This window comes from Pongo abelii, chromosome 13, assembly GCF_028885655.2.
Source record: "Pongo abelii isolate AG06213 chromosome 13, NHGRI_mPonAbe1-v2.0_pri, whole genome shotgun sequence".
Taxonomy (NCBI): Eukaryota; Metazoa; Chordata; class Mammalia; order Primates; family Hominidae; genus Pongo; species Pongo abelii.
Window position 1 is genome coordinate 110,449,601 of NC_071998.2, and position 24,135 is coordinate 110,473,735.

Consider the following 24,135-nt stretch of genomic DNA (forward strand, 5'->3'; position numbering starts at 1 on the left):
GTGCAATGGTGCTATCTCAGCAATGGTGCAACCTCCGCCTCCCGGGTTCAAGCGATTCTCCTGCCTCAGCCTCCCTAGTAGCTGGGATTACAGGCATGTGCCGCCACGCCCGGCTAATTTTGTATTTTTAGTAGAGACAGGGTTTCATCATATTGGTCAGGCTGGTCTCGAACTCCTAAAGTCAGGTGATGCGCCCTTCTTGGCCTCCCAAAGTGCTGGGATTACAGGCATGAGCCACTGCGCCTGGCCAACTTTCTTGAATAAAAGTAGAAGTACTACAACGAATCCCCGAGCAAGGAGATGTAGACTGCCATTTGTGTACAGAAACTAGGTCCTATTTGGCCACCCACACTCTGGAGCCATCAAGGAACCAATGGCTTTTACTTTGGGCTGGTCATTAATCTCTCCAAATCACCTGGGCTGAGTAGCGAAGGTTAAGGGCTGAAAATGGACCAAAGGAAAACTCACATGCACAAGGCTCTGATGCACATATGGATGAATGGATTTGTCTTAAAGGGTAAAACCATTTCAAATAGAGAAGCACAGGAAATCTTGAGGGAGTGTATGCCTTTTGGGGAGAAAGTGTGACATATATCATTTTCTTGGCCTGTTCAGCTTATTCAGCAGCATCTCAGTTTTCTGCGTTTCCTCGCCCACCCACTTAATGTGGTTTCTTTTCCTTGGGAATAAGGATTATATGCTAAAGAGTCTTACTCCTTGTGCATATAGCCTAAATTCCCTCTGTTTTTTTTTGTTTGTTTGTTTTTGTTTTTTGTAGTAATCAGCGAAATCTTTTTGCAAAAGCATTTTATCAAATGCTTCCTTTGTTTGGGGCCAAATAATCATCATAGTACATTTCCATCACAAACTTTTCTCTTTTATGGGCTCCCAGGATTTTCAGTGGACTAATGGGTGTCGTTATAAGGCATCCACAGCTCCATTTGAGCTGTACAGCACTGTAGGAGCAGGATCCCTGATGCATTCTGGGCTCCCAGAGCTGGGTTAGGGCTTAGAGTTCACAGAAACCAGTTATTTTCAAATGCTATTCCATAGAACTCTGCTTTTATCTGTGGTACACAGTGGCTCCCAGGTAAGATTTTGCTTGATCAAGTAATTTCTTGTCTAAAGACTTGAATAAACTCAAATATTAAAAACACAAACATGTCTTCTCATTTATCAGATGAGGGAACCTCAGGCCTGGGGGACAAAGTAAAATTAAGTTACCAAATCTGCTGTGAGCACTAGATTTGGAATCAGGAATTCCATTACCAATCCTGCCATTTACTAACTGCGCAACTCTAGGGAAAACACTGGGTCTTGCAGGAGGATTATAGAGGAGGTGTTCCCTTCTCTGTAATTCAGAAATGTTAGTACTTCCTTTAAGGTGGCTATTATAACAGATTTAAGAAATATAATGTTGTTGTAAAGACAGTAATGCTCTTTGCATGAGTCCATTTATTTAACAGGTACTTGAGCACGTATTATATGTTAAGTACCTGCTTGGCATCTCTTCTTGGAAGTCTCAAGGATTCTCAAGCTTATCCTATAGAAAAGTGAGCACATGGTCTTCTTTCCAAATCTTTCAGGGTGTTCTAGCTCAATGAAAGATATCAACATCTATCAAGTTGTCTAACATGCCTATCTGAAGGAGGTTTATGAATATCAGCTCAATATCCCTTTTCTCTTCAACTCTTGTAGACAATCTAACATCAAGCTCTGCCATTTTTTCCTTCTAAATATGTTGGCATATCTGCACATTTCCTGTTTTTACAACTTGTACCATCTCCTTAACCCACATCATGGTCATCTCTCTCCTAGAGATCTCTCCCTTTGTGCCTCCCATTGGTCTACCTGTAATCACCTTCTCATATCTGCACCATAGTCAGATACTTCCATTTCTGTTCTTTCTTAAGGTAGACTTCCTTGACCACATTGACCCCTAACTCTACATCGCTTGTTCACAGCAGCTCCTCCCTTTTTACAGATGTATCCTTGACATTTCCTAATCATTGGCATGGTTACATAATTAATGCCTGGCTTTCCAACAAAATTCAAATGTCCACGAAGGCAGAGATCCTACTTCGGACTTCATCCACTTTAGGAGCTTGGGTGACTGTCTTTCCTCCCCTGAAACTCATTTTCCTGAACTATGAAAGGCAGAAAATAACTAAGTTACCAGAAAAGTGACTTTGAGCTTTGATAGTCTGTAGATTCTTTGGATATCTATATCTCTATGCATATGCACATATAAATATACACGTAGAGGTATGTTTATCTATTTATAGAGATGGACAGAAGTGTGTGGGTGCGCACAAACACATATACACACACACACACAAATATCCACACACACATACACAGCCCAAGGAATCAATACAACTACCTCTGACTTTTCCCTCTCCAGAGGCTTCCTATGCAGATTTATTCTTTCTGTCTTCTGGGTACAACAGAAACAATACATCATATGACCATAAACTGGATTATGCTATTCATTAATTTTATTCAGTTGAGATTTATTGAGTGCCTGCTCTGTGACAGCTATTATACTTGCATCTGGATCCTCCAAAGTGAAAGGGTCAGGGTCACTGAACTTTCCCTCACAGTAGTCCTAATTCCAGTTAGATTAGCTCCCTTTCAGACTTGGCTCAAGGCCACTCATGCAGTGGAACTGAGTGAGACTCTCTACCTGAATTCTCCAGGTCCTTATAAGCTTCGGCCCAAGACTTGGCCATGTTGGCCAGCGTGTACTCCATGATCTGGATGTCCGTGATGGGGCAGTTGCACTGCGGAAACTCCTCGGCACATTGGCATCGACACTGGCTATTCTGGCACAGGTACTCCCCCTCCCCATTGCACATGATATAGCTCAAGGCCGACTGGACAAACTTCTCTTGCAGATACTGAGGAAAGATTATCTGAAGACCTGTGTGAGAATAGCAAGAAGGGAAAACAGAAAGGTTAAAAAAAGGTGTTTCATTAACAATTTCCAAAGGTGATACATAGGAATCTGAAGCTGCTACATTTCTCCCTGTGTATTGGAACCAATGTATTTCTGGGCCAACCTAGATCCAGACAGGGTATTATTGGTGAGGCTTCCAGTTGCATCACTTTTACTTAAACTTCTCAGGTCATGACTTTGGCCATCTCTGAAAGGCATACTCTATTCTGTTATAGTAGGACTGAGGCTAAAGCCACATATGGTATATACCTTTTCGATTTGTGGAGAAAACTCTTATTGAAAATATAACATTATTGTTTATTATTCTTTATTTCCTCAAGTGCTTTCCTTAAGTATTTATATAAACCCTATTTATGAAACACAAGTTCTGAGCTAGGCACTAGGCCTATAGAGATAAAAAAAAAAAAAAAAAGACACAATCCTTGCCCTTGGGGAGTTTACAATATCATCAGCAGGCGTAGACATGGACACACATCATCATAACATGGCTTTATAGACCTATAGCACAGAGAGCCATATGAGGCAACTGAATTGTTTGTTTAGATAGCAGGGAAACCTTCATAGAGGAGACAGAATTTGGGCTGGTTGAAAAGCAAGTAAAAGATCACTAGGTTAAAAGAAGAACAGGAAGGACACTCTTAAAAGAGGAAAGGCACCATGTGTCTGAAAATTCCTAGTGAAGAAATGGACTTGGATGAATGGAGGTGCTCGTGCTGTAGAAAACAGCTGTAGAGAGGGACAGAGGCCAGTGTGCAAAGGGCTTTATTATATGCTAGGGAATTTGGACATTATTCTGTGGATCATAGGTACACATTGGTAGTTTTGAAGGGTACGAGTAACATAATTAGAGTGATATAATTTGATAGGACCACTGTAACATAAAAACCAACACATCACTAGACACAAGCATCACCAGATAATTAATTTTCTCTTCTTTGCTCTAACAGTGAGGAAGCCATGGTCTACCAATAGAAAGTGACCAGCCCATGGTTACAGGATGAGCACTCTGGATTACATCTCATGATCTTCTCTTTATACTTGAATATTCAAAGTCTTAATACAGAGAGCCAACGATAGAGAAGGATTTATTTGGGCATGAGCACTACTCTGGTACCTATGAAAAGTCAGCAGAGTGGTATATTGTCTATGGTGCCCAGAGAGAAGGACAGATCTGGGCTAACTTAATTCATTAGGGCACTTTCACTTAGGACATTTCTCTCCACCTCATTTGGAGCTGCAAACAGTTTTAGCTTCCAATACGAGGTAATGGTTCTACTACTCACTGTGTAAAAGAGAACTGTATTCTTATTTGGATTATTTTTTTCTCATTTATGCTTCAGGGACACTCCTTAATCCAACTCATCAGGGATTTGCTGAACAAGGTCAGCATTTCTTCCATTTTCTATTCACAGTTGTTTCTAGATTTTTATCTTTTTCCCATTCTCTTCAGGTTTTATATATACTTAAATAAGCCCCATCCTTTCAACTTGTCTTCACATGTCAGCTAAGGGAGAATATTTTCAGAGGGACATTGTGGGAAAGAAGATGATTACTCCAGCATGCCTTATGGCAGGAAACCACACGCTGTAGTCAAAAACCTGGGCATGGCTGCACTGCACGCTGTAGTCAAAAACCTCGGCAGGGCTGCACTGGCTCCTCTTCTTACTACCTAAGTCATCTCACGCAAAATATTCAGCCTGCCTGTTAGGTTCCACTTAGTATCTATGTACAAGGATTATTGAGAGGACTACATGAAAGAATGCCTACATATTATCTGGAAAAGCTCCTGGCACATAGCAAGCAAACAATAAATGTTGTCTATTCTTATTTTTTATGTGATGACGATGACAATATTGATGATGATGCCACTCCTCTGATTAAAGTGGTTAAAGGTTTAATAGAACCTTCAGGATTAATGAAAGAAAAACAGGTGTGGGTGTATAATCAAAAGGCAGTCTTCACATTATTTGCAGAGCTTCGATAAGCAGGAGGGTTTAGAATTCTGTGCCTGTTGAACCAGCATTGGTGACAGGGCTGTTGAGAAAGGTGTATATGTCAATATGCACAGAAGGAATTCTAGCAGATTAAGCTATACAGTTGAACAACGGGCTGCTGTGAGACTGAGTGAGCTCCACATGGATGAGCAATCAGTCCGCATGGGTTTGAGTGACTGGGAGGGCTACTGTACAAGGGCATAACACACATACCAAAACGTGAGGTAAAACAAATCAAGAATAAAGTCCCTTCTGAACTGAGTCTACAATTCTTTCAGAGTGTGCAATTCTTTCTGAGTCCACAATTCTTTTAGTCATTTTATCTATATCACAATTTTCTCTTCTAGAGCCAAATTTATTTTTAGCTGATCCCAATCCCCCATAGGCAACTGGGTGTATGGATCGGGGTTAAGTTTCTGTTGCTTAAAGGAACTCTACAGACTATATTCTCAGTTCTATTTTTCTAGCTTGCTCATCATTTTCTTTCTCCCTTCTGTAGGGGATAAAATATTCTATTCTTGGTCCCAGCCCAAAAGGAATTTGGGGAGAGCATTTATAGAAAATAGCGTCAAATCAGTTTTCCATTTGGCAAGGATACAAAAGGCAGTATTACCTACCCCATTTAATGCAACTGAAAACAGATGAAGTTTGGGGTTGGGGGTTTTCTGGGAGCAGCTAAAATACAAAACTGGCTGCTCTTTAAAAATGGAAACTCAGAACATGCCGAGCTGTCTTGGAGGCAGAATCTCCTGGGCAATTTCGAAAGAGAATAATGAAGACATAGCAATTAAAAAGCACTTTTCTGTAAAATGTCATTACTGTTTAAAGTTACATAACCATTTCTACGGCAGCGGAGGTTCACACAGCAGTCACAGCCAGAGTTGTCTCCTGATGGCCTGTGTCCAACAAAGAGGCCCAGTGCTGACCTCCTACGTGGGCGCCTGAATCCTGCCTGCTTCAATGGGAACCATAAATAATTTGGAGGGGGATTTGGCTTGTGAAACCACTGTTTGAAAGATATACAGCTGCTGGCTGGGGTGAAATATTCTGTCCCCACAGTTCCCAAAGACATAACACACAGATACACACACACACACACACACACACACACACACACACAGAGAGAGAGAAAGAGAGAGAGAGAAGAAAACTGAGAAAATGAGAGAGAAAAGGGCTACTGTTATTGCCAAGCATATAAATTTTGCCTTAGAAAACCCAGGCAGGCAATAGTTGAAAGTTTTATTTGAACATCAACTCACCCACACTGAACATATGGAATATTTTTCTCCCAATCTTTTTATATATTAAAAAAAATCTTGTTATAATTTAAAATGGAATGTTTCACTGTTCTGCAGAGCGTGTGGGCAATGTATATGTGGGAACACCCAAGATGTCTTCCTTCTCTTTTCCTGATTTGTGCCTCATTCTTTTTCCTTTCAGTTCACCTTCGACAGGTGCATCTCACAATATTTTTTGTAGTTTGTATACAGTCTTTGTGTGCTGAGATATTATTTCTCTTTCTCTGTGTCAGGTGATGGGATATCTCTACTTCCTTGCCTCCCTCCTTCCTCTTATCTCCTAATATTCTCTTCTGTACTCAGAATACATCAGAAAAACCCTGCCTTTTTTTCAGTACCCGCAATACACACATCAATATTGTTCCTCCCGTAATCTTTGCACTTGCGTTTCCCTGTGCACCAAATATTCTCTCCTCAGATTTCTGCTTGATCCCTTTTCCTGTAATCCAGACAGACCCTCCCAGACCCAGGTTAAATAGCATCTTCAATTTTTTTCATAGGATTAATTCCTGGCTGAAATTATCTTTTGAATTTGTTTTATTTTTAATATTTTTTCTATCATCCCCATTAGAGAGTAGGCTCTAGGGAAGAAGGGACCTGCCTGCCCTCTAAGGGCCCCCAGAGTATAAACTAAGGTCAAGCCCAGTGTAGGCTCCGGGCACTCATTTGTTGATCAAAGAAAATTTTTTTTTTTTTTTTTTTTTTTTTGAGACCGTGTCTCACTCTGTCACCAGGCTGGAGTGCAGCGGCACAATCTCGGGTCACTGCAACCTCCGCCTCCTGGGTTCAAGCGATTCTCCTGCCTCAGCCTCCCGAGTAGGATTTCAACATGTTGGTCAGGATGGTTTTGAGCTCTTGACCTCATGATCCACTTGCCTCAGCCTCCCAAAGTGCTGGGATTACACGCATGAGCCACTGCACCCTGACAATCAAAGGAACTTTGAACTTTAAACACTTCCTCCTGCAAGGAGGAAGTGTTGACTTTGAACTTTAAACGCTTCCTTCTCCAAGATGAAAAGAAAGGTGCCTCACGAGGCTTCTGGGGTGTTAGAATTTAAAAATCAGGTGACCTGGCCAAAGTCTCACAACTAAAGTAACAGAACCAGGACTCCAATCTAGGAATTCGACTTGAGTTCTGACACACTCGGGGGTGACCTGGCTTACAACCCCCGTGGTGGCTCCAGCACACTGCGACCTCTGGAAAAGTTTTATACCCCCTGAAACTCAGGGATTTTTTTTTTTGCCTGTGAGGTTGAAACCCCAATCTCCTTGTATACTAACGAAGAGAGAAAAGGCATAAACTTAAGCCACAACTCGGCTGCCATGGACTGAATGTTTGTGCTCCCCATCCCCCGCATACACACATTCATATGCCGAAACCCTCACTTGCAATGCCAGGGTATAAGGAGCCGGAAACTTAGGAAAGTCATTAGGTTTAGATGAGGTCATGTGGATGGTGCCCTTGTGATGGGACTAGTGCCCTTATAAGAAGAGGAAGAGATGGGAGAAAAGACAGCTCATAGCTGTCTACAAGCCAGGAAGCAGTCCCTCCCTCACCAGACACCGTATCTGCTGGTACTTGATTTTAGACTTCCCAGCATCCAGACCTGTGACAAATAATTTCCTTTTGTGTAAGCCACTCGTCTGTGAAATTTTGTTACAGCAGCCTGAGCAGACCAAGACACTGTCATAATTAAGTGTTCAACAAATGTTAGGTTGCCCCCCATTTAACCAGATATCAGATCACATTCATTACCCGGACCAAACTTGAACCCTTCTTGAAAAATCCTCCTTGAATAGCACCATTTGAGCCAGTATAAAACATGCTAAGAATGCATTTTCTCATATGAGGATTAAAATAATTATTATTGGTCTTTGTTTTTAATCACTCCATCATTTTTCTTCTATTAATTTTCCTTCCTTCCTTCCTTCCTGTCTTCCTTCTTTCCTCGTTTTCTTCCCTCCTTCCTTCTTCCCATTTATCTTTCCTTCCTTTCTTCCCATCTTTCTGCTTCCCTTCTTTCACACATATTCCTGAAGCCCTACTATGTGCCAGGCAGCTGTGCTGTGGATACTAGGGTGAATGAGGCAGACAACTCCCTCTTGTTGTAGGTCTTACTGTTTAGTGAGAGAGAATGAGAGAGAGAGAGAGAGAGAGAGAAAGAGATGTAAACTAGCTGCTTGGATGCAATGAAACCAGTATTCTACGAGAAGTACAAGTTTTTCAGGGAACACAGGGAAAGAACAACGAACTCAGCATGGATTGGATTAGGGGTGTTAAAAACACTCTCCCCTCTCCTAGGGGGTAGCATTTAAGCTGAGACCTAATGGATACACGGGTACTAGGGGATGAGGGATCCACAGAAAGAGTAGTCTGGACAGCGGGAAGAGCATGGAAAAGGCCATGGGCATAGAACTCCTTCCAGCTGAGAATCAACTTGGCCCTCACATTTCTTTCTGACTAAGGTTCGTCTTCTTTTGTTTGCTTACAAGTTCCCTAGAAAAGGAGAGAAAGAGTTCTTACACACAAGAGATCAAAATTCTGAAGGGAAGGGTGACACAGCGCAGAAATCTGTGAGCTCCTTAGAGGAAATAGCATTTCTTATAGTACGAGAAAGATCTTTATTCATTATAAGAAGGGATTCTGAGACTCAGGAAAAAAATGGGGCTCACTGTGTTGTTGAGTTTCAACCACTGGGAGTACTCAAGTAACAAGAACTTTAGGGGACCCTCAGGTTGGATCTCTGGAGACCTTCAACAACATTGATGATATTGCTAGCAGGCACTTGGATCAACTGACCATGCTCTGTGAGGCTGGGGAAAGAAGAATATCTGGAAAAGATAACTGGAAAAGAAGATCCAATCAACAGAAGCTGAAGGTGAACCTAAGACCTGAAGATTATAGCCCAATCTTCATTGCTGACTTTGATTCTGCTCTTTTGCTGACAGGAACTCAGCCTCTTTCTCCTTTTAACAAGTAGTACATTAGGAATTGTTGGAGGAAATAAAGAAGAGGTTTAATGCATGCTTCCTACCTCCTAAAGAAACAGAGAGGTTACTCAGATATTGAAAACTAAAGTAAAAAAAAAAAAAAAAAAAAATTCAAGAACGGGAAGGAAAGTCCTTGATTGATGATTAAAACATTAAAAGTAGTATTGTGTCTGGCACATAGTAGGTTTTTATAAATGTATTTCAAATGTTGAATAAGTCAGTGATCTATTATGAAGATGAAAGAAAATAGGCCTGGAAATAATGAATATGAAAGACTTTGTAATGGCTGTGGGATGTGGGTTGAATCTTGAAACATGAACATGGTCTGAATAGATAAACTGAACTCAGGATGCCATAGCAGAGGGCATAATTTGGGTCAATCTAAGCCTTTCTTATTCAAGGCAAAGACCATGCATTGTCATAGGTTGTTTTTGGTAAGCTTTATTTTATTTTATTCTATATCCTAGTTACCTAATACAGTGGTATTTTTGATGGATTTGCTCTTTTCTGACCTATTTCATTAGATATTAAATACACAATTTCTTACAGTGCCAAGGGAAGAAGGAAAAAACACAGGTTCTATTTTAGTTGAATATAAATATTTTTCTATCCTGTTCTTGTATCAGAATATGCCCCCTGTAGATATCTCTGAGCTTTATAGGAGCCCCAGCTGTTGTCTTGTACCACTAAGTTCTGCTTGTCAAATTCTGTCCATTTCTGAAATGCACAAGGTGAGGAGAACAACAACAAGGACTGTACCTTTTGCAAAAAGTCAGCCTGATCCCCTTCCTTGTGAAAGCCCAGGGATTTCAGACTGGCAGATAAAGGACTTTATGGCTCCAACAGCCATGCTGAACTCCAGTGTAATGAAGGCATGCAGGTCAATTACCCATCTGTTTGTGTTTCTATTGCTGTGAATTACAGTATCCATCGCTGACAGCTCATTGGAGTGGAATGAAAATAAGACAATAATTCACCGGGTGAAACTGTGCAGAAAGGGCGAAAAGGCTATGATCTCATTCAGAAGTTCAGCTCTGTCTCCATGATGGGTCATTTACACTCTGGAAAATGAAGAAAGGCAGCTACCTGGGCGTTGGTGAGTGGGTTCCTGCTTCCTTGATATAAGAATTAGGAAATGCCCCCTCCTGGTTAGAGTAATCTTTTGTGTTTGTAAATAAAATCATCTGCTTTGCAGGATCTTAAGAAGATTTGGAATCCTTAGGTGAAAGACACAGGTGTATGGAATTCAGCACAATAAAATCACCTTTTCAGCAATCAGATGTTTCAAAGGATGAAGCAAGTTGCTTTGGTAGCAGAGGACTCCCCAACACTGGAAGTATGGAAGCAGAGTTTGAAAGGTGACATGGCACAAACAAATCTTGGTTCCATCAAAGATTCAGATGGCAGGTGGTAGGGTGGGTTATCATTGACCCACATTCAGTGCTCCTTCTTATAATGTCCCATCTTAGAGATAACTACACATCCCCACTCTCCAAACTTAAACAAGTTCACATGACATGTTTTGGCCAATGAAATATGGGTGTGAGTGATGTGTGTCTTTTCCAAACAAAGCTATAGAAAACAACATATGAGCTCATCAATCTCTCTTTTTACAAGTCCAACAATGTTCCAGATAGGGGCCATCGGAGGAGCAGAATCACAGTAGTATTGTGACCGCCATGTAGCATAAGGAAGAAATAAGCATTCACTTTGGCAAATCACTGAGATTCAGGAATTGTTTGTTAGTACAACATAACCTAGCTTATACTAACAGATACAGGAGTTGACAAACTATAGCCAAATTGACCTGCAGTCTATTTTTATAAACAAATTTTACTGGAACACAGCCATGCAGATAAAAGAGTTGAGTAGTTGCTACAGAGAACATGTGGCCCACAAAGCCTAAAATATTAATTATCTGGTTCCTAACAGAAAAAGTTTGCCAATTCTTCTACTAGATGACCATCAAGATTTTTTCCAACCTGACTTTTCTATGATTCTGCTCTGTGCTGTTGTTTATTCATTTGTCAAGCAAAGATCAATAAGGCATCTATCATGTGCAGACACTGTTCTAGGTTCTAGAGAAAAGACAAGGAACTAGAAAAGGCAAGGAACTAGGAAAGGCAAGGACACAATCCTTGCTGTCATGGAACCTACCTTGTAGCGAGGGAGATAAGACAACAAATAAATAAATAAAAATAGAAAGGATTTATACTGATTAGAGGGGTTGGGCCAGGGGGACTTCCAAATGAGAATTTTAACTTCAAAAAAAGATAATATAGTTTAATTTATGAAATCACCAAGGATAAGGAAGCCAGCATACTTTTTTTTTCAATTTCATAAAATTTCAACATGAACATGTTCTTGAAGCTTTAAGAAGAGGTTGGTTCAATTTAAATATAAGCTTCTTCACAGAAGTCATGATACAAACCAAATTTGGTACCTGTAAGAGTCTGTGCTACCTGATCCCCGGATCAGCTGATGTCTTCAAATTATTCTCTTACCCATCTCCCTTCTTTTTCTTGTTATATCCTGCCATACCATTATCTCTGTTCTCCAAGCATGCCAAGTTCTCTCCTGTTCACATTTTGCCTTCAGCTCTCACTAACTGTTTGACCTTGAAGAAGCTAAGAGGCTTAACTTCTCTGATCCCCAGTTTTCTTATCAAAGCTTCTTTCATAAAGCTAGTGTAAAAATTAAATGAGTTATTTTATATCTTGATTGTGGTGGGAGTTACATAACTGAATATGCTTGTCAAATTCATAGAAGAGTCCACCTCAAAAGGGTATATTTGGCTGTATGTAAATTATATGTCAATGAACCTGAAAATAAAATCACATAAATAGCACATGTGGAGCTCTTAGTACAGGGTATTTATTTAAGTGCCATCATTTTCTGACCTTGCCCTGTTTTCTCCGGAAGTCTTATGTGGTCTCAGGTAGTCTCTCTGCTGGCAACCAAAAGCACCTTGCACATATTTCAAATCCCAATGGGACACTTACAGTATCATAGGCGTGCTCATGTTCATGTCTCTCCTACTCTATAAGCTTCTTGAATGCAAAACACAGCTCATTCATCTACCATTTCCCTGTCATCTAGCACAGTATTGAGTACCCAAAGTACGTGTTTGAATGAAGGCAAATTTAGACAGAATGTGTTTCAGAGAGGACTGTGGTTCTGTCTTCTATGTTTAGCATGCCCCATCTCACAGCCATCCCTCATTAGCAAAACCTGTATCTTCTTTCACAATATTATAGCTTGAGACCCGAGGCTTTTTAAATTTCATCTCAGTAGTTACAGACAAGTGCTCAGAAAGATCTGAGTAAAAAAATACACAGACACAAAGATATTCTTAAGAGAACAATGGTGCTAAAAGACTTGGACACTAACTTCAGCACATAATTTGTTATGGATCCATTGCTATAGATTATGATTCTTGAGGACAATAACTTTACCTTTTGCATTCTTTCCAAGGTAACAAGCCCAGTGCTAGATCACAGTAGGTATGCAAAAATAAAAGTACTCAATTGAACATCTATTAAGAAAGTCCTTTCATTTACCACTTTATTGAGCCAGTTCTATACTGGATGCTAGAGATACAAAAAGTGAATATGACATGGTTTATGGCCTCATGGGGCTCTAGTTGGGCGCTAGAGAAAGATTTATAAATGTAAAATGACAATAAAATATATGCATACATATTCACAAGTTTGCATAGGAACAAAAAAGAAGACCTCTCTAACTTTTATAAGAGTAAAGGAGTTTGGGAAAGTCATTTTGTACAGGATTGAACCTGAATAGTATAGAATCACAAATCTGCAAATATGCCCAAACCCAAATACATTCAGAAAACTCTGTACTTAATTCACCTCTTTAGACTCATAATACATATTAGCACAGTCAAGGCACTGAGAAGTCCTGCAGTAAATAAATGTGGTTTATGTTATTGAATCCAGTGTTTTAATATTAGGGCACTTTTGCTAAATTACTGTGTGGTAACAAATAACCTCAGAATCCCAGTGGCTTATAACCACAAAGGTTGATTTGATGCTCATATTTCGTGTCAGCTGTGCTTTGGCTCTGCTCCAGATGTCTTCTTCATTTCAGATGTAGGCTAAAGGTGCAGCCTTTTTTCAGGAATATGCCATTCTCATGATAAAGGGAAAAGAGCAAAAGCCATGCCAGACAATGTCTCCTAAAGTGTCTTGCCCAAATGTGTCATGTACCACATCTCTCACATTCCATTGCAGAAGCAAATCACATGGACAAGGCCAATGTCACTAAAATGGAAAGTCACAGAGCCTCCCACAGTGCAGTGCTGCCAGTCACATGGAAATGCACTGTATGTATATAATCCTCTTAGAGGAAATGAACAATAATATAATAATGAAATCTGCCACAAAATACACTTATTTTTACACCAAACCTTTTTTTGATTTAATTACCATATGATTCAGCAATTTTAAGTATATATTCAAAAGAACTGTAGACAAGCATTCAAACGAAAACTTGTAGATGAATTTCATAGCAGCACTATTCATAGTAGTCAAAGGTGGAAACAACCTAAATGTCCATTGACTGATCAATGAAAAACCAAAATGTAGTATATGTATACAATGAAGTATTAATTCTGCCATAAAAAGGAATGAAGTACTGATACATGCTACAACATAGATGAACCTTGAAAATGTAAAATGGAGGAAGCCAGACACAAAATACCACATACTGTATGATTCCATTGATTTGAAATACAGTTATCCCTTGGAATCTGCAGGGGATTGGTCCTAGAATCCCACCCTACCACCACCCTCTGATACCAAAATCCATGAATGCTCAAGTCCCTTATATAAAATAGCACAGTATTTGCATATGCCCTCCATATATCCTTTTTTATACTTTAATCCCTAGATTACTTATTATATTTAATACAATGTAAATGCTATGTAACTGCTGTTACACTGTACTGACTTTTTGTACTTTTTATTGTTGTATTATTATTATTAATTTTTAAATTTTCTCTATCTGGTTGGTTGAAGCCACAGATCCAGAACCCACAGATATGGAACTCGAGGGTATAGAGGGCAGACTGCACCCAGAATAGGCAAATCTGTAGAGGCAGAAAGCAGATTGGTAGTTATCAGGGGCTGAAGGGAAGGGGAAATAGAGAATAACTACTTAGGAGGTATAGAATTTGTTTTGGGGGTTGTGTAAAGTTGTAGAAATAGTAAGGATATTTGCACAACATTGTGAATGTACTGTTGCTAAATTTAACACTTTAAAATGATTAAAGTGTTAAATTTTATGTTGTGTATATTTTGCAACAATAAACAAATAAGATTCAAAACAAATCGATTCGACAGTTCAAATAACTTTAAACCAGCAAACATTTATTGAGCACCTACTATAAGCTAAACACTATGAGAAAGAGAAGCAAATAAGGAACAAATGAAAAAGCATATGGTTTCTCCTCTCAGCGATCTCAGTTACAATTTAGTGGCATATGTGTACAATTGCACACATAAGACAAGACAGAATGTATCTGGAATATAATAGAGGCACATTAAAAATGCTTTGTTGACAGTGCAAAAGGAGAGCTTAATTCTAAAGTAAGTTGTTAGGAAGAAGATAAGAAGTGGCCCAATCATCTTAAAAAATAAACAGGCACCATATCTCCATGGAGTCAGTAAACTAATTATCATGGGTAACTTATTTAGGTTTGGGCCATCCTGATGCCTCATTTCTGCATAATCAATGAGATCGACAAGGAATCTAATGGGACATGGTTGTCAAATAGACCAAATTGCCACATCGACCATTTATCTCTCACGATTTCCATGCTGCGTACTTGGCCACAAGTTTATTTGAAAGGTATAGCCCCACATGGCTACATACCAAGAAGTAACTCCCTGATACTCCTTCTCTCAGCATCAGTTTATACCCCATCAGTTTGTACTTGCTTAGAATTCTTTACTCCTTCCTGCCTAAGTCTGAGTCTTTAAGTTCCCTCCAGATTCCAGGTTTCTGTAGGTCAGAAGCAGCTCTTTTTAGAGTCATATACTCCTGGGTTGCTGCAAAGCCTAGTATCATCTATTCTAGGGTTTTTTTGTCTTCTCCGGTTATAGATCCATTTCAGAATATGAGAATAATTATGGAAATCGGTCACACCTACACAAGTTGGCAAGTAATTTTAGGAAAATCACAGACTGTCTAAAGTAAATAGCAGAACCTAGAAAGGTTATGGTGCTGGCACATGGAAAGGGCTATATAAATTCTTGATCTAGTAAAAACCATGACTATTATATATATGCCCCAGGTTGGGAAGCAAAATGATGTAGAGTTTAAGAATACCAGCACTGAGTGGTTCTGGGTTCAAATTCCTGCTCTAAAAGGTAGTTACTTAACTTTTGTGAGCTTCGATTTTCAAATCTGAAAAATGGGACTGTGTTGAGGTTTACACGAAATATTGATATAAAGAAATGAGCTCTATACCTGGCACATGATAATTATTCACAAATAATAGCCTTTATTATTAGTATTCTTATTTTATGAACCCTCTTGGTTTTTAGATCAGGTGCTTTCTGTATGTTTTCCAAATAAATGAAGAACAATAGCTCTGAGATACATGTGTTCTTATTCCCATTTTACAGATTAAAAGACCTAAGGAAGCTCAGAGGCCTAATTAACTAGTCGAAGTTCTTTATCACTAGCAAATCTTCTCCGCCTATCCTCCTCATTCTATTCGATTTCTGATTAAATCTTCTCTGCTCATCCTCCTTATTCTATTCGGTTTCTGATTGAGTCTTTGATTGATACCTTCAATCCCTTTCTTCTTCAGAAGAATCCTTCTTCTCTGGCGAGCATAGAACAAGGTGCTCCTATGTTCATAAAGTAAAAGCAACAGTCGGATGCAGCTAGCTGGGTGGAAATCAGTAATCTCATTTTTCACGAAGACACTAAAGGCACTGCTCTTTCATTGAAAGGGCCTCATCGGCAGAGCCACAGGAAGCCAGAAACATAAATTCCCATTGGTGCCTTCAGGTCCCTGCTAACTGGACAAGAGAGGCTGTAGGCATGAGCCATTGCTTGTGACTCTAGACTAATTCCTAACAAAGATGATTCACCCCAAAGCTGCTGCTGAGACCAGGTACTGGCAACAATCACTTAGTGTATCACCCTGAGGTTACAAGTCCACATAAAGTGAATGGCGTGTGGAAGAGGAGGGGGCTTTAGAAAAAGGAGACCTATTCACTCTCTGTCTTTTCATCCTCTTTGAGCCTCAATTTCTTCATCTGTATAGTGGGGAGCATGATCCCTAACTCTTAGTTGGTGGGATGGATAAATGGGCTAATGGTTACAAGCTCAATGTCTAAGAAGGATAGCATCTCAAAAAAAAATGTTATTTATTATTTTTTTTTTTACTTTTTTTTTATTATTATTATACTTTAGGTTTTATGGTACATGTGCGCAATGTGCAGGTTAGTTACATATGTATACATGTGCCATGCTGGTGCGCTGTTATTTTTAAACATTTCTCCTACACTTTCTTTTTCTACTACTTGTTGCAAGATGATTTTGAAAATACTCATCTTCGCTCCATCTGTGATATCTAGCTACTGAGAAATGGGATTATCGACACTACTCTTCATCAGACTGCTCCTCTTGCTCTGCCCTGTCCTCTCCCTCTACCCCCTTCTTCACTTCCCCTCCCCTTTCTCTCTTTCCACACTTCTTTCTCTTCCTTTCTTTCCTTTCCCCTTCCTCCTAATCTTCCTTATCTCATTATCTTCCACTGTCACTCTAGCACCAATTATATTCAAAAACTCAATTCAGCAAATACATGTATGTACATGTATACACACACACACACACACACACACAAACACACACACACATATATATATTATATAATTCCTATGCCCATGGCACTACATTAAATATTATGAAATGTAAAATTGGCAAAGAGGCCTATACTTGCCTTTAAAGAGGCCTATACTCTAATCTAATAGAAAAGATAAAAACCTAAACATAAATGAATATGTTGCAAGGTGAGTAAAAAAAAAAAAATCATACTGTAAATGAGGGGTAATCAAAGAGTTATAATGCGATGAGAGGAGGGAAATTTTTATCCAGTCCTGTGTATGTGCATGTGTGCATGCAAGATACCATTTTAAATGGTTCCTGAAGACTAAGTAGAATGCCAGTGAGTAGAGATGGGAATGCAAGGTATCTCTGGTAGAGGATACGGCTGAGCAAAGACAAATGGGAAAGAAGAGGGTGAGTTGGAGGAAAGATAATCTGCATGATTGCGCATGTTGGTTATTATCATTGCCTCTTATAGGAAAGTCCCACCTCCATTGTTCCAATGGGCTTTAGAACTGGAGCTAGAAAGGGAATTTGGGACCCCACGAATGTGGGGAAACCATGGAGTGATTTCAGGCAAGGGTCAGTCCTAATAGGCTATGACTTGGGAAGATTAATACAAACGGGTGAATTGATGTACACTGAATAAAGATCCATTGAGAAAAATATTAATTACTTGATTGGTTCATAAATAAACTGATCAAACCGAGATGATCTTTAAAGTTGCCAAGTACGCTTTTTATGTATATGTATTTGGTTTAATCCCCTAGACTGTGATCCTCCACTGTGACTAACACAGTGGTCGTTCTTAATATTTGGCACACCATAAATACTTGCTGTGGTTTTTGTGGAAGGATTTGCTGAGTTCCTGACTGTGTAAGGAACACTGCATTTATTCATTCAGCGTATATTTAATGAGCACTTGATATTGGCCAAGCACATATGCCATGGAGGATGCAAATATAAATAAAGCAAATATTTTGCAAGTAACACATTGATAGAGGTGGTAAAAATAATACCTAACATTTTTTTAGTGCTTAATCTAAGCCAGACATAATGTATATTCTTACATGCATAATACAGCAACCATAGGAAGTAAGTGAGTAATAGAGGCTCAGAGGCTGCAGTAACTTATCTGAAACCTCTCAGCCAGCAAATGGTAGAACTAGTACTGGGAACTAAGGTCCGTTTGACTCCAGGGCCTTTTCTTGAAACCACTATTCTACATTGTATCTCCTTATATAAGAAAGCGAGTGACAATGGTCATAATGTAGAAGGTCAGAGAAGCAAAAGAAGCCAGGAGGCTTCTCAGAGGAGGTGGCATTTGGAGAATTCAATGGTATGACCCTTCCTGGAAGATGTAACATCCAAAGCAATAGCAAAAGCACATGCCCTTTTGAAGAATGCTGTGCGTGCAATGCAGCACAGAGAATGGCATACAGTAGGCCCTCAGGAAATGGTCATTAGGTTGAACTGAATCCAGTATCATGTGGGATAAGAAGTGTAAGGGTTCAAAGAAGAAAACAGAGTTCACTATGGGCTGAGTGATTCATTCATGTATTCATTCATACATTCGTGCAGAAAATATCTCTTGAGCAGTGTCTATAATCAGTCTCTATGTATTGTGCCAGAGAGAGAGATGGTTCTTATCAAACAAGAATCTAGGCCAATTGGACAGTCAGATTAATAAGAGGATGATGATATTATTGTGTGGCAACTCCTAAAGAATAAGTTGTGCAGACCATCTAATGGCCTGGGGAGGGGAGTTTAGAGAAGCTTACCTCAGAGAGATGAAAAGTTCAGGAACTGGAGAAAGGCTGTGTAAAAGTGCAGGGCAATAAAAAATAAAAATAATAGTTTTCAAAAGATGCCTGTAGTGAAATGTAAGAAATGGCATGGGCCTGGAGCATGGATATGGTATATGTTGGGTGATAGCATAAGGCAAAGCCAAGAAGATTGGCAAGGCTTGCATTTGAACAGCCTGGTGTTAAGTTAAGAAATCTAAACTGTATACCAAAACTTTCACGGAGGCTGTGAAGGGCTGTGAGGAGGGAAGCGAGAATCTGATTTGGCTTTAAGAAGATCACACTGGCTGCTGTGAGGCAACGGATCAGCAGGAGTGAGATCTGAACAAGAAGGCTGCTTTGACCCTCATTGTACTGATTTGGGGAAGGGAGAAATGATGAGATGAGGAGCTGAACCCAGGCAGAGGGTGGAGGAGGAATGATTCTGATGAGGGGACATTTGTGCTTGGCATTGAGAGATGGGCCACATTCAATAAAAGAGAGTGAGGATGTCGTTTTAGGCATGAGGAGAGTCCGGGTGCATGAGCGATAGGAAATACAGCCTAGTCTAGAAGGAGCTGAGGTTTCAAGCAGAGACAGAAAAAGAAAAGGTCAAAGAGGAGGAAGAAGACGGGAAGAAGGAAAAAAGAGGAGGATGAAGAGAAGGAAGAGAAATGATTTAAGACCAAGAAACCAGATAGACCATTTGAATGTGAAGATTTGGAGAAGGCTCTCAAAACACAAGTCTCAGGTGGCCCTGTTGGAGGTTCAGGCAGAGGGTAGACGATACCTCACGTTAGCGGTCTTTGACCCCATCTCCCTTCCCTGGCCTGGCCTCCCATCTCCTAATGATCTCTATCCTCCTTGCATTCATCCTTACCTTTTGGAAATTGGGAATAAGCTAATGACCTCACTCAATTTTTCAGGGGAAATACCTTACGACATTGAATCTACAAATCTAAGATGATATTTACTATAAAAGACACCACTGTTTTATGTATACTAAGAAAATAATACCCTGCAAAATTAAACTAAGACACATCATCAATAATAAAAAGCATTCTAATTTCAGAGGTATTAAAATCTGAAAAATCATACAATTTAAAATCTATGATAGGTAATCAAGAAATAAAGATCAAGAAAATGCCCCCATTATCACATCTACAAATTGTACTAGCCTCTGATCTCAGGTTCTCCTTTCCCTCTCTGCCAAGAATATGTGCTCCTATCTAAGGCAAATAATTCCAGTTATGCACAAGACCCTATTTACTCTTGCCTGCTCCACTTTGATTGTAAAACCATTCCTCCCTTGCTTGCAGTATCAATTTTTCCCTCTCTACAGAATAATTCTCAACATTAGACAAAAGTTTTGTTGCTTCTATGTTAAAAAGAAAAGAAAAATATCACCTTACTCCTGATCACCTTAAGCTATTGTGCCATTTACTCTAATACTACTCTGTAGAGTTTGCCCTTGAATTTCACTTGAATTTGCTCCAGAATTTCACCCCCAGAATTCCATTGAAAACATCCTTTGTCATCAGTGACCCATGTGTTGCTAAATATCATACTCAGTTCTCAGTCCTCACTTTAATTATACTATTAACAGTATTTGACGCAGTTACTGCTATCTCTGTTTTGAAAAACATTCTTTATATAACATCCAAGATTCTGTACTCTCTTGGCTCTCTTCCTACTTTTCTGGCCACTCTCCAGCTTCCTTTTCTTGTTCCTCATCATCATTCTATCATCGCAACATTTTAACATTAATTTCTCCATGACACAATAACTGAATTTTTTTTCTCTATCTACCCTCTCTCCCAAAGTAATCTTGTTCAATCTCAGATAATTAAATAGTATTTATATCCTAACTTATATCTTCAGTTTTCTCCTCTTACCTTTCAAATGTCTTCCACTCAACATCTACATTTCGATATCGAATAGACTTGTCAAACTTAGGTTCCAACTCAATTAGGTTTGAACCCATTTTCACATGTCCCATCAAAACTGGTCCTTACCAGTCTCATCACAGCAATATGACAATTCTACCATTGTAGTTGCTCAGGCAAAACTTTGGGGTCATCCTTGACTTCTCTCTGTCACAAATACTTTTGAGTTCATTACCAAATCATGTCAGGCTAACCTTAAAAATTCATCCATAAATTCAGTCACGTCTCACCACCTGTATGCAACTATCATGATCTAAGCCACTGTGTTCTCTCACCTGGATAAATATGACAGCCTCCTAACAACTGATATCCTACAACTGTTCTTGCCCTCTACAGTCTTTCTTACTCAATAGCCGTAGTTATCTATTTAAAATCTAAGTCAGGTCAAGTTACTTCTCTGCCTAAATTTTCAATTGCTTCTCATTGCATCTAGAGTAAAATCTGATATAAAGTTTTTGCCATGGTCTACGAGTTTCTACATGACCTGCTCCTTCATTATTTCTCTGATTATAAAGAAGTTTTTTTATTTGTTTATTGTCTGCTTTCGCCATACCCACACATCAATTATAAGCTCAAAAATGATTCATTTATCTTATTCACTGCTGTATATCTGGCTTTAAAAAACATACCTGACCATACAGTTGGTGCTCCGTAAATATTAAATAAATAAATGAGTAAATGTATGAAAGAATAAATTTCTGTATCATCCACAGATTTCAGCAAAATATTCTCTCTGCATCCCTTTCCACATCAGTGTGCTACTGACGCACAGCTTTGCTCCCTGTATACTTCGCCATATGGATACTAGATTAAATTACATGACAATGTTGGTAAAACATTCAATGGGCTTCTTGGAAAAAGAAGTATGAAAATAAGAAGTTATCATTGCCATTAGTGTTATTACCACTATTTGAGCTGTTACTGCTATGACTACTAATAGCCTCTGATCATTCTCATGATGCTTTCTTTCTCATTTCTAATCTCCTCCAATCCTGTTCTTTGTTTTTTTCTATTTTGCTTTACCTTTGCCTTGTTTTAATAAACATTTCATGAAACATCACAAGGTGAAAGTCATTAGAGTGCCATTGATATTGTTCTCAATCCACTAAAGTAGCCTTCTGCAGAATCTGCCCTCCCAGCCTCATTCAAAGGAATGAGAAGAGGAATAGAGAAATATAGAGGAAACATTTGAAGAAGCTTGAAGTTAGGCTGAGTTAAAACTCCAGCTCAGCCACTTATTGAATAACCTCTCTAGGCCCCAGTTTCTTCACCTGCAAAAATGGGAATGTTATTTATGCCTTCTTCATGGGAATCATGTTGAGGATTAAAAATATAATAAATACAATTATAAAATAAAAACAAGTTAAAATAAAAATATACATAAATAAGCAAAAATAAATCTAATCAAAATAAATTAGCACAATCTCTGGCATATGAGGAAGCACTGAAAAAAATAATATCTATTGCCATTCCTGGCTCCTCTAACCTCAGTTCATGCAGCCTGTCCTCCAGCTGGGCTGAACCACCTCCCACTTTCCCACGCCTCTCTGCTTTATTCATGTTCTCTCTTTGCGGAGAATGTCAACATGGGACACGTTATTAAATAAAACCTAAATAGATACGTATTGTATACGCAGAAATGCATACATACAAATAAAGCATGTGCAGCTTTTTGAATTTTCACAAAGCAAACACATCCATGTATTACCAACCGGAATAAAAAAACAGAACATTACCAATATCCCCAGAAATGTCTCTCACCCCTTCAGCCACTACCCCATTCCTCTCCCTAAAGGTTAACACTCTCTGGACTCCTAAAACCGTATATTTGTTTTTACTTTTTTTTCACCCATCTAGGAATAGAATCCCACAGCCTGTACTCATTTACGTCTAACTTGTTTCACTCAATGCTGTGTTTGTAAGATTCTTCCATATTGTTGTATGAAACAGTGGTTTATTCTTTCTTATTTCTGTATGGTAAGCTCATTGTTTGAATGTATGACAATTTATTTATCCATTTTCTTGTTGATGGACATTTGGGCTGTTTCCAGTTGGAGTTATTTGAAATAGAGCTGCTGTGAACATTTATGTCTTCTGAGCATGTTTTCATAGGAGTCAGAATTGATGGGTCATAGGCTAAGGACAAGTGCAGTCTTTTGTAGATACTGCCAAGAATTTTCCGAAGTGGTTGTACCAATTTGTGTTCCTATAAGCAATGTGCCTAAGTTCCCATTGCTTCACATTGTCCCTCCTTGATATAGTCAGTCTTTTTGATTTGAGTCATACTCATTGCTGTGTTATGATATTAAATTGTGACTTTAATTTACACTTTTTTTCCTGACTAGGAGAGTTGAGCACCTAAGTGTTTATCTGGAATTTTGACACTCTTGTTTGTGAAGTGCTTGTTTATGTCTTTCATTCATTTTCTTTTCTTACAAGACTATTTCCCTTTTTCTTTTTGACTTCAGAAGTTTTAAAAATATGTATATTCTGTATTCTATAAGTGTTCTTTGTCAGGCACATGTATTACAAATATTTTCTTCCACTCTATGGCTTGTATTCTTATAATATTAATAGTATTTTGATGAACATAAATTGTAATTTCAATGTATCCAATTTATCAGCCCTTTTTTCCTTATACTTAGTGTTTTTTTTTTTTTTTTTTGCATCCTACTGAATAAATATGAGCTCACTCAAAAATCACGAGATAATCTGTCTTATATTTTGGAAGCACTTTTCTTTTGCCTTCCACTAGGAGAATATGATACTTCCTCAGATATTTTTTTTTTCCTATGACTCCTCTACCTGAACAGACAAAATGAATCACTCCCTTTTCTGAATCCCCATAATGCCATGTCTTATTTTATTATGACTATTAGGTTATATATTATCTTGAATCATAGATACTTGCCCATCTATCCTTTCTATCTCATCCCCACAAGCCATTCACCCAATTGTCTAAATTCTTTATGGTCTTTTCACTAAATCCTCATCACAGTGCCTCCTAAGTAACTCTGGAATTGCTCCATTTCCTTCCATTTCAACTGGTACCCCCATGGTCTAAATCTGTGGCATTTCCTCTTGAGTTCTCTAGTGGCTCCCTAACTGTCACCAACCTCTAATCTACCCCCTCTAATTAACTGCCCACACAAGAGTCAGAATGATCTTCTAAAATATCAATCTCTTCATGCTACTTCTTTTTAAAAAACCATTCCATGGTATCCATTGCTCTCAAATTAACTTTCAACTCATTAATGTGCTGCAGAAGCCTTCTAGGACTTGAAAGATTATCTTGTCTTTCTC

General features: G+C 38.9%; 1 protein-coding gene across 1 annotated transcript in view; it reads right to left on the reverse strand.

Annotated features, from left to right (window-relative positions):
- BRINP1 (BMP/retinoic acid inducible neural specific 1) overlaps nucleotides 1–24,135 on the reverse strand; it is a 198,886-nt gene that overhangs the window by 40,423 nt on the left and 134,328 nt on the right. Inside the window, exon 6 of the mRNA XM_009244809.4 lies at nucleotides 2,687–2,923. Within this exon, the coding sequence (XP_009243084.1) occupies nucleotides 2,687–2,923 (237 nt within the window). The remainder of the gene's footprint in view (nucleotides 1–2,686; nucleotides 2,924–24,135) is intronic.